This window comes from Lytechinus pictus, chromosome 8, assembly GCF_037042905.1.
Source record: "Lytechinus pictus isolate F3 Inbred chromosome 8, Lp3.0, whole genome shotgun sequence".
NCBI lineage: Eukaryota > Metazoa > Echinodermata > Echinoidea > Temnopleuroida > Toxopneustidae > Lytechinus > Lytechinus pictus.
The window spans coordinates 8,673,763-8,686,186 of record NC_087252.1 but is presented as its reverse complement, the minus strand read 5'-3'; the positions used below and the strand labels follow the sequence as shown (position 1 = coordinate 8,686,186).

Here is a 12,424-nt window from a genome sequence, read left to right as displayed (position 1 = left end):
ACTCTATGCCTCATTCAGCCTTTAGGCCAGAGTCGCATTAAAAGAAAATAATTTATCCTTAAAAGAGAAGTTGGTATGGAATTGGTTAGGTTTTAATATCCACATGCAGTCCCTTAAATCGCAACAAACACAAGGCATCACGTAACATTGGATCATACCCTTGCTTATGGGTCGGCGTCATGTCCTTGTACCTCCTCAATGAACCGCCCGCTCCGGCCGCTTCTTTTCTCGCGTCGTGGATGGCCGCGGCAGCATTGGCGGCCATGGCGGTGAACGAGGGCTGCTGTCGTTGGCCTTTCCTCTGAGGGGTGGAGTTGGGTGTCCCCGGTGTGGCCGGTGAGGCGCCCATAGGGGAGGCCTGGGATGCTTGCTTCACGCTGCTTGGTTTGTAATGAGCTGCTAAAGCGAGGATCAATCTCATTATGGATTTTAGGTTGCCATCAACAATATCTGTGAATGAAAAGCAGCAATGGTATATCTTCTTCAATATCAAAGCTTTTAAAAACTAGGCTTGCATCCAATATCAAAATCTAAGGCCTGCTTAATGCTCAACTGTGAATCTAGGCTGTCTGCAAATGATTTCAAGAAATCATGATTGGGGGGGGGGGGTGGGGTGAAACAATAGATCACCCCGAACAACAGATTCACCGACCGGATTTATGCTTATTCATCGCTTCACGCCTGTTGCCATGGTACACTTATTTATTCATGGGTCCACTGTTTAAAGAGTGGACTCGTTAATTCAAAACAGTAAACTCACGAATAAAATAGCGTAATTAACCACGGCAACAGGCGTCAATATGCCTCACTGTGACAAAAGCGTGCACCAGCAATGGACATATTTTTCTAAATACGCAGTAAATAAGTGTAATTCGTACAGGAAATCTGCATAAACCATGGGTTCTACCTATGGTTTTAAAAACCACCTTTGTGAATTCGGGCAAAAAAGTTGAAGGCGTACCTTTAGCTGAGGTATGATGCATCCGTATTCTCTTAGATGCCATGAATTGTAGGACACGTTCAACATTCTCTCTCATCACCGTCGCAGATGTCGGGTTGTAGTCGACACGAGATAGGGCTTCTCCAGCTGCATGTAAAAAAGGGGGGATAACATGTGAAATGACAGGTCAAAGAATTATTTCATGAGAAAGTCTTTAAAATCAAGGTAAATGCCACCATATTATCATAGATCTAGTTCTGAAATTGAATTTTTTTTTTGAAATTTTGAATAAATTATTGAAATAAACTTTATATTTGTGAAGACGTGAAATCTTAGCTGAAAACCGGTAATTCTGACCAATACACAAACTTATCACAGTTCACAAAAGGGCAATGTTCGGAAAAAATACCAATCATTAAAATGGAATTTTGTGCGTATTTCTCAGCAATTACACTATTTCAGAGCCATTTGGCACAGATTTGTCATTTATAGATACAAACACTTGGGTGTCATTTTATTAGATTCTGTTTGAACTCATTACCACAAGATGTATTTATCTTTAAATCAATGCACTTTCCTTAGTTGCAATACATGACATTCAAGGTACACAGACCAACTTCATTTAAATAGACTACTAATACTCAGTCTATATAATAAAAACAAGTGTGATGTTAGTATCAGGGTTCATTAAAGGACAAGTCCAACCCAACAAAAAGTTGATTTGAATAAAAATAGAAAAATCCAACAAGCATAACACTGAAAATTTCATCAAAATTGGATGTAAATAAGAAAGTAATGACATTTTAAAGTTTCGCTTAATTTCACAAAACAGTTATATGCACATCCTGGCTGGTATGCAAATGAGGAGACTATGACGTCATCCACTCACTATTTATTTTGTGTTTTATTATATGAAATATTCTAATTTTCCCCTCATTGTCAAGTGATGCAACAATTAATTCCTCCCTGAACATGTGGAATTAGCATTATACTATATGGTCTAGTCAAGTTGGTCCTTAATGTCAAATCTATAAAAAAATGAAATTTAAAAAAAATGTAAACTCACATTGTTAGTCTTCTGACTTTTTGATGAGTATTGTTTAATAAAACCAAATTGAATTTGAATTTGAATATTGTATAATTCAAACAATAAAAAACAAAAGAAATAGTGAGTGATGGACATCATCGACTGACTCACCTAGTTGTGCATATCACTGTTTTGTGAAAAAATAAGCGAAGCTTTAAAATGTCATAACTTTCTTATTTTACATCCGATTTTGATGAAATTTTCAGCACTATGCTAGTTTGATTTTTCTCTATTTATTTAAGTCAGCATTTTTCTGGGATGGACTTGACCTTTAAGCTACGTTTGCCAATTTCACAGATGTCAACATCATATTTCTTCAAGAACGCTTTTAAAGACCTACATGTATTTTGTTGTTGTGTGATTTCGATGAAACTGTTTGGCTGGTTCTTCTTTTTATAACTACATGTATACAGTCATGTAGATAGATCTTTCTTTATCAATATGATATTGGGATGTACTTCTGCCTTTACTCTACCTGCTCTCATTTACATATGCTCCTATTGAAAATCTGCACACCAAGATTACACTACACCTGGGTGGGGAGTGGCAAATGCCAATAAACGCCTTGCCAAAGGACGCAAGTGCTGCGGTGGGATTTGAACAACCAAACCTTGTGGTTCAAAGTCAAATACTTACAAACTATTTCTACCAGATGAACAAGGGCCACCCCATCCTGCATGTCCCTCCTGAGATCCTCCACCATTCTACATCCTGCTCTCTTCTTCAGCTGGGAGTTCACCCACGCTACATACGCTTGCAATTGTTGCTGAAAGAGAGAAAAGAAAAGGCAAAAAATAATAAACATGAATATTTGTTTAAAAAACAGCAAGAAGAGAAAAAAAGCAATATTTACAATGTGGAATATATTCAAGTGTTATAGACAGGCTCTATTGGCCAAATACCTTGAAGGGTGACACAACATAATTTGCTCTTCTGCGGCATTTGCTCCGGTCTTGATATCTCAGAGGGCGTAGGGTTATAGTTAGGATTGTAATATACTTTTCGGTCCCGAACAATGTAAAGATTACGGTCCATTTAGCTTTGGAGGTTGGATTTATGTTTGACTTTAAGTGCAGATTTTACATCGTAGCAATTGTCGCCAGAGCAAATGTCATGGAATCCCTTAAAGAGGTTGACAATTTAATCCTGTTTGACTCATTATTGAATCAAATATACATCACAGAAAGTACAAGTAGATTATCTAAAAATGTACTACAAGATGCCGTGGATACAAAATGTAGGTATAATTACTGTTTGTTTGTTTATTCTGGCAATACACGTAGAACATTATCTGCACTGCAATCTCAGTATTCAAGGTCAAAAAGCAGTCAACTGTAATGAAATTCACTTTTTATTTTCTTTAGTAAAGTCATGTATGGATGAGAGATTTTGTACAGTACAGACTGTTCACACTACCTCACTTCATTATCTTTGAAGCTGTGGTTACAATAAAAATAAAAACAAGATTTGTGTATGTATGTATTATGCAAGGTTTGTTTCCAATTCGTCTAATGCCATTTCGTCCAATTGCCAACTCGTCTACTACCATTTGGTCTATCATCAGTTTGTCTACTCACCACATGGTCTAATTTCATTTAATCTAATGCCATTCCATCTAATAACCAGTTGGTCCAATAGGCATTTAGTCCGTATACCATATGGTCAAATTAAACTTAAGTTTGTTCAAAATTAATAAAAAGAAAATGGGTATTTATTATACCATCTGGTTATCAGATGAAATGGTATTAGACGAAAGGTGATTAGACGAAATGATGATTGGACTTAATGGTTACTGGACCAAATGGTTGTTAGACGAAATGTTGATGGACGGAATGGCATTAGACTAAATGAAGGTAGACCGTGTGGTGAGTGGACGAGTTGGCAATTTTCCTTTATGCAAGCCCTGCTGGAAGTGAGTCCCACTGTGTGAACACAGTGTGACAACCAAGTGGTGGTAGTGATTTTTTTACAATGCTTGTATTAAGCAAGCAACCAGAGGGCTGACAGCTTAATGTCTTCTCTGAGGGACCTGGTAATGAGGATTAATGCCTTACCAAAGGGCACTAGCGCACCAAGTAGGAATCGAACCCGGGTCACCGGAATCCGAAACCCCCGCTTTATCGACTGAGCTACCGCGCCTCCTCTATTGCGAAGTTACCTTCACACCCACTGTTACATGTGAGCTTTTTAACATTATGAATCATCTACATGTATGTAAACACTCACATTCTACAATTGCAAGTGTCCACACTGCAACATTTAATATTCACACTGTTTAAAGTGAGCAATTGAACAGTGTGAACCACATCTTTAAACTATGTGAACACACTGTGTAGAGTGGCACAGTGCTCTCTCAAGCACTGATACATGTAGCTACAGTTGTAGCTGCCTGCCAGTCATAGTGCTATCAAAAAAGTGTTCATTTTAGAGATCAATGTATATTTTCATAAAGCAAAATTTTGCATTACAATTAAAATACCATTTTGCAAGAGAAAGAAACAGCACACTTCAATTTAAGCTGTCCATAAATTCAGCATCTACCTCCCGAATCGAAGGTCTAATAGTGGTCACATGGTTCGCTATCAAGATACAGTAATGACGTCAAGCCTCTGCTCCCTACGATTTATATCAAATATGAAATGAAGTAGCAGGCCACTATGTAGCACCGCTATGATTTCATAATATATGCCATATCAGTATGCAGTGTAATGAAACATTCATCTCGAAAAGAAGGTGGGAATTTAGAAAGCCAGTTTAGTTAGAATATATGGTAAACATGAACTGAATAAATATCACTTCCATTTGAAGCATTTAAGTGGCACTAAGGTATATATATATGAATAGTCGATGACATATTTTTTATTGATTACTTTCTTTATATTTCTTGAGTTATGAAATTTATTCAAATTACATAAAACTAAAGTCCACTGATGGTGAGCAAAGCTGTAAAAAGGGGGAAAATCACTGTTTCTTTCAGCTGTTTTGAAGAATAAATGGACACAATTTGCCATTTTCTTATCATCTTAACTACTAAACAACAAAATTGCAAGTTTCTCGCTATAAGGATCAAAATAACTTCATTTACCCTCGATGTAAGCCAAGAATTTAGTTTGACAAGTTTCCAAATATCCAATGCAGGCATCCTCGCGATATTTCCTTCCAAAATATGACAGTTCCGATAAGAAAACCCACGCAAACCACATCTCAGAGGAGGAGACGACCTCTACAAATTCAACAAACTCATTATTTTTTCCTGTACATGAAACAGGCAAGCAGCCACCCGGGCAATAATCGGCAATAATCGGTGGACACTGTTACAATATTTGTCTTCTCGTAGTGTTCAAATGTTTTTTCTTCTTTCTTTTCAGAGTACATGAACTGATCTAGAACCTTTGGTATGAAGTCATGCAAGAGGTGCAGTAGAGATACTTGTCCTGTCTGATCGCTGTAGGCCTGCAGAGAACTGTATCTTGGCCCTGGTTCTTCCAAGGAGTTACCTTGGTTCTTTATATATTCCTTGCATAAATGTAAAACAAAAGAGGCTCATCCGTTTTCATATGAAGATTTCTTGATAAAAAAAAGTGAAAATGTAGTTGTAATGATGATACAGTACAAGGGTGGTAGTTTCTACTAATAAGATTTCCCAGTTGAACATTACTTTACCAATCCAGGAACACGCAGATGAGGAAAGAGATGATTGCGATCTTCTTCAAAGAAAATACCAACAGCATAAATCTTTGACATTTACATGTACGCATGTGCTGGCTGACGTACATACTGAAACCAAATGTTAAATGTCAACACTGTTCATTGCAAATATTTCAAGTTCTATGCCAACTGCATGAAAATCCAATATTAGCAAATATCCTTATTTTTGCTGAAACAATAGACATCATTGTCCTAAACGATATATTTTGGTACTTGCATTTGGTGGGAATAGCACATAAAACATGTTCCCAATGGTAGAGACTTCATAAAAATGACATTAGTTGGTGGTTGTCAACGAAAAACTTGGTAGCAAGCGATAAATCACACATTGTCATAATTCAACCGGCATGTCATGGGGTCAGACGGGCAACAGAAGTTATGATCCACTGAAACATTCCTCTCCATGTTTCATTTCATTTAAAACTCTCTAACAATCCAGGAAATTCCCATACAACAATGATGCAAAGTTCTCTATACCTCAACCATCACGTACAATCCGTCATTTTATAGCCAATTTGACACTAAATTGGCATTCACATAATGGAGAGCTTTATAACAGACATTATTCCAACATTGCCTGCATGAATACAGAACTGCATGAACTGATCCTATGCACAATATCGCAAAAATGTTTGAACGGCAATCAGCCCCGTTAAGTGAAGACCACCAGGAGATCTGGTGAATACGGAAGAAAAAACCAAAGACTTTGTAAAAATTACTTCTACCTCGATTCACACGGATATACAATGTCAAGAAATAAAAGTTAGTCCCAACGTGTTTGAATAAAGCACAATCATATAAAACATCTTATTGTGCACATATACTTTTTGTATTATCCTAGTCTAAAATCATAGACCACAATTTTGAATTGTTACACTTTCCAAGCTTGTAGATATTCATCCCAGTGGCCTGAATCCTTTTATTTTGTTTACAGAGATAGCCTTCATTTTAAGGGACTTAATGAAAGAACCAATTTATCCATGATATTCACAAATTCAGGCCTACTTTTTAATGGAACTGTTTACATTGCAACAATTACAGAGCTTTGTGGAAACAAATTTTAAATTTTAACGATCAAAAGGCAAGACTATGCTTTTCATCACCTCAGGTGGAGAAAAGCCCTTCGTTGAGAATGGCATAGTGGGGAGGAATCCAAGGGGAGGACTGAATAGATTTTTATGACCTGTCGCAGAGCATGGCACCCCCCTGGTAGTCCCTCTGAAAGGCGCTTGCGAATATCAACCCTTTTCATGCTCACTGACCTGTTATATTTGCCCTTTTGAGACTGGATACTGGCATACTCTTGAACCCCATTCTCATTTAAGAAAAAATATCACAATTTATTTCAGACCCCATTAACATTGGTCTAAAACTAGTTTAGTGGAAACCAGTGGAGTGTAATGGGAATGCTCGAAGCGGTCCTGGAAGCGATCTGTAAGGGGTTTTCCAAACCAGTTTGAAACCACCTTGTTATGTGGTTTTCAAGAATCACTTTTTTTGCCTTGTTAAACTAGTTGAAGTGTGATGAGGGCAGAACCGTTCTTCAGGGGGGGGGGGGCGTTTTATCAACATTTTCATCCAACAAGTTGTCAGATCTGACATCTTTCCTTGATTTTGATTGGCTGAGAAGCACTGTCAGTATGACAACTGTTGGATAAAACAGGACTTGTCAGATAAAACGTCACCTAGGAAGCGATCTTCGCATCGCACAAGCTGGGCACGCTACTCCGCACACTTTGTGCAGAATGCCTGTGCTGCTATTTCAAATTTTGAATGATATTAAATCACTGACACTTTTTTTTGGTCAAATCAGTAAGTTTTTTCAAAGCCAATCATGCAATTACTAGCTCCAAATCATGTAATTTAAAATAACCCTCAAATAACCCTGAACTAAACTAGTATTGTATTTTAGAATGGTTTAGACAGTGTTTTTATTTGAATGACTCCCTTAGACAGTTCCAAACCAAAACAAATTCTTGCAACATGTACATATATTCATAGCAAACAAGAAGTTACAAGTCATTAGTTCCAAGGAATGCCTATTAAATGACCCATAAAACTTCAAAGGCTTTATAGAATCATAATACATTTTCGGGAGTTCTACGTAACTTTGTCTAATTTTGGACACACTGATTAGATCTTGGGGATCTTACGTAATCTAGTCAACAATGTGAATGACATTTTTTATCTGGACTTCTAAAGCTTTATGATGGAAGTATGTGAAAGTATTTTTTTAAATTGATATCTGTAGCCAGAAAACATTCAAAAGAAGACGATTTCCAAAGTATAATTGTTGTTTTCATTATTATTTTTTTCATCCTTGTAAACAATATTAGAATATGATTTTCAAGAACAAAACATGATTGCAGATAAATTATTTCATTGCTTATCCATTTAATCAAAGTAAACATTATTGAGTACATGAATCTCAAAGAACAAAGTATGACTGTGGTGATTTGTTCTTAATTGATATAAATGTATAATTTGTGTTTTCTTCTCCGTCAGATGATGCACAAACAGGTAGCCTACTATAGTTGTGTGTAAATGTACACGAGAAAGGTCATCAACTACATGTAATCTCTCTATACCCCTTTTAAGTACTTTCCAAATTATCATTTTGTTCATTTGATATAAATTATACAATCAGCGTTGTGTCATATCATTACTTTCAGACAGCAACTTAATGGATTTAATAACTGGGAAATCGTGCCATTTCTATGGCAACAGCCAAGGTTGAAGACGTGTCATCCAGGTCTGTGTGACATAAGGGGTCAGATAATATTGATACCAACTACATATAAAACACAATATTTTGGTTTTTACATTCCATGGATGTAATTCGAACCTTTTCTACTTCTAGAGCTTTTACTATACTTTTCACATTTTCTTCCTTGATTTCATTTTGAAAATACTTTTTATTAGAATTTTCAAACCCAACAACTATGTGGACAATAGAAATTTAAGCGTGCCGCATGCTAGTAACTAGCATGCGACTTGCAGGGCGCTCACTTAATATAAAGCGAGTGCATGCTAGCGAACAGTCCCTGCTCGCTAAAAGATCGCTTAACTAATTACTCTGCACGCATATTACACGCTTATTAAGCTAGCCGCATGCTACATGTAGTTACTACATGTAGCATGCCGCAAGCTTGCGCAAGCATGCCGCAAGCTTGCGCAAGCTTGTCGCATGCTTGCCGCAAGCTTGAAAATTTCTGTGGGAGCAATATATTGCTCCAGTTATATCTTTTCCTATTTTGTATTGACTAATTTATCACAGAAATTACAAAATAAGTCATCATGAAATTCATATACATTTCGTCAATTCTTTAAATTCATGTACATGTACAATCATTCATTCAAAGAGAAATTCCAGTTGTTGCAGTAAACACTGATTTCATGAGAAAGTCTGTAAAACAAGGCTTAATTGTCAGTATATCATCGAGGATCTAGATCTGGTACAGTTACATAAACTGAACTTCGTGAAATCTTGAAATCTACGCTGAAAAATGTTCAGACTGAAGATCCCCAACACAGATAAGTGCATGTGGGACAGTGTATTATTATTGCTTTGAATGTCGTGCCCGACGCTTTACCCGAATCCTGTGCTTATTTGAGGATTTCTCAGCAATTACACAATTTCTTCCAGAATCCTTTGGCACATACGTTTTATTTATAAATACAAACAGACACTTTGGTGGTCATTTCATTGGATTCCGTACAAACTCATTTTGATATCGTTACCAAAACTAGCATTTACCTTTAATACTGCAATTAGAAGTGTTAATTTCAATTGTACCAACAGCTACAATGTACTTTTACTGTGTCACAATATGCTTTCAACCACTTTTCTATGACAATTTATTTTTTTTTTCTTTTTAGACTTGTTCCATTTTAAAATGGTTTATAGGAGAAATAAACTATGACAGCTACTTATCATAAAATGACAATTTAGTTCATAATATTTGCAGCAAGCAAAAGGATTACCCAAAGATGTCAATAAATCAATGTGTAGAGCTTATTTTTAGTGACGATTCATTTAATAACTTGCTTCCTACAGAATGCAATGCACACCAAAACTTAAAAGCCATATGAATAACTTCCGAATCAATATAAGACAAATAGAAAAATTAAAAAAAAAAATGCATGCATTGTACCCATATCATCCACTGCATATCTCTTGCGACTAGAATTCAGTATATCTCTGAAAGCTAATATTAATTCTAAAGTTAGAAAGGCAATAAAATTGTCAGCCTTGAATATGATGACCATATAATATTTTCAATTTTCATGACAAAAGCCACTCCCAAACGACATGTGAGTCATCCAAGAATAGACAATAGAGTTTACATGATGCTGGGATAAGATCAATGGTTGGGGGGCGGGGCATGTTAAAGAGTGATATTGGTGGTAGCAGATGGTAGCTTATTGATTCCCGAGTCAAACCATATAGATGGATGCAATAATAAATGCAGTATTTGTCATGGATGTCTGCAACTACATGTAGATGTATTATTACATGTATAATATGCCTGCGGGATATTCATGATATTGAAGACAAAAATAAAGAATAGAACATAACATTTTAATAAACGGAACATGTTTCGAAGTGTCGCACCTCATCATCAGCCTGAAAATTATAAACAGAGTCATTGGCGTTCTGTTAATTAAAATGTTATGTTCTATTCTTTATTTTTGTCTTCAATTTAGTATCGTGTCGTTCTTTTGGAAGTATTCATGATATTGTATTTTATAAAAATAAATTAGGGATATCCCCCTGTTTTATTTTTCTTTTAATATTATTATAAAGTTTTTATTGAAAATATAGCAATAAATCAACAAATACAATTACAAAGATATATTCTTCTTTAAATACAACCACGCCAATAAAATTACTTGAATAATGTCTTTATTACCAATAGGCCTACTAGTTGAAATTCAATGGAAATATCAATACACCCTCTACAAGATAACTCTTTTGCAATATTGTAGCCTAAAAATGATGAGATTGAAATTCCGATGCACACAAGTATTTCAATTTGAGGTTGGAATACAAAAAAAAAGGGAGGAATTTGAAAGAAAGTAGAATCTCCCATTTATCATTTTATATTCCAGATATTTAATGGTTCATTATTTATGCTAATTAATAATGTTATATTTCTTCTGTATCCCTTATTTATTCAAATTTCTTTTTTATACAGCACTGACAAGATTGCCATTTTAAACAGGATCCAATAAAAACAAAATTTAGGGAAGGCCAATTCATATAATTGAATGTTGGAGAGGGGTAACAACTTTGAAAATTATCTTCAATTATTGATACCCTAATATATAATATTCACATTCATTTTATATTAATTTGAAATGATTCGCAATGATCTGCTTCTGTTGAGCCCCCCCCCCCCCTCCCCCATCCCAGTCCCAAACTCTGTTTTGATGATACAATATGCAATAACTCCCGATTCCTAGATGGATTCATCAATATTTCATAGCGATCAGGACGAGGAAAGTAAAGTACTCTATCTTGCTTGAGGGATATCTTTAAAACATACCATTAAATGTCAATGTATTTTATCGTTCTCTAGTCTTGAGTTGTGACGTCCAACTGGACTTGACATCCTGAAATATTGGCATTTACTGATTCCAGTGAAGGGAAGAATTCAAGATTCATAAAAAAATCCAGGCAAATGACACAGCAGAGAGAAATAGATTGAAATTTGATCGGAAATCAGAGTACAAACACAATTATTGCCATACTTCAAGGAAATGATTTTTGGGGGGGCTGAAATGTTTTCCTTTCTTTAATCAATCTTCAAATATAATTTGGCTACATTTATAGGAATATTGATCAGAAACTAGTGCTTGTTTGTTAATTTTAATCAAGGACGTTTTCAGTGATTACAATCTTAATCAGAGCTTTACATGTAGCTTTTAACTAGATCCCGTGAGTTTAATACTTCATACATGGAGAATACCCGCACAATTTAATTTCTATGAAGATGCTAAATATGTAGGGCGATGGAGATTGTTTTCTTTCTACAAAAATTTATATTTACTGAATATTTAACTGTGTATGACCTGTTTGACCTCAAAATCAACCTCGATTGTCTATCAGAGGACAATAACATGATAAATGGGGTGAAACAGGATAATAGTTATCTTTTGTCTGACTTTCCCCACTGGAACAAGCACACATATCATATGGCGTGATATACAAATGGAAGTGTTTGCTTCTTTTTCAGTATCAGCAAAACGTGAGAAATTATGATACATCTGGCATTATTTGTATTTACACCTGTACCTCAAATCAAAGTGTGAAAAGCTTTCTGCTGCGTTGACTTTTAAAATGGCAGTATATTGGTGCTAACATTGATCATGGCACTGGCGGATCCAGGGGGGGGGGGGCACAGAGCCGGCCCATGCCCCCCCCCCTTTTGAGAGGCACAATTAAAATTTGTAATGTAAAAATGCTGTTAAAACAGAAGTGTGCCCCTCCCCCTTTAAAAGTGAAGATCTTTTTTGTTGCTCGTCAACAAATTTTGTGGACAAAATGTCATTATTTTAGGTTGAAAACGGTTTTTTTTCTCCTTTTTTGGGATCAAACTTTTCCTCTGGAAAATGTGCCCTCCCTTTTGGAAAATCCTGGATCCGCCCCTGGATTATGGAGTTATAAATACCAATACCTCCATGCA

The 12,424-nt window shown here is 35.9% G+C and overlaps 1 protein-coding gene across 6 annotated transcripts in view; it reads right to left on the bottom strand.

The window, feature by feature from the left end:
- Window positions 1-12,424, bottom strand: part of LOC129267268 (dixin-like) — a 69,275-nt gene that overhangs the window by 22,355 nt on the left and 34,496 nt on the right. For 4 of the 6 annotated variants that reach the window (XR_010294395.1, XR_010294396.1, XM_064103530.1 and 1 more), the window contains exons 2-4: window positions 2,664-2,793; window positions 962-1,087; window positions 159-450 (exon numbers count right to left, since the gene is read on the bottom strand). Coding sequence is in view for 4 of the 6 variants with exons in the window: in XM_064103530.1 (XP_063959600.1) it covers window positions 159-450; window positions 962-1,087; window positions 2,664-2,793 (548 nt within the window). In the remaining 2 variants the exon portion in view is untranslated. Of the gene's footprint in view, window positions 1-158; window positions 451-961; window positions 1,088-2,663; window positions 2,794-5,112; window positions 6,560-12,424 lie in introns of those variants that run through there. The other 2 variants (XM_064103531.1, XM_064103533.1) reach the window with 2 other exon arrangements.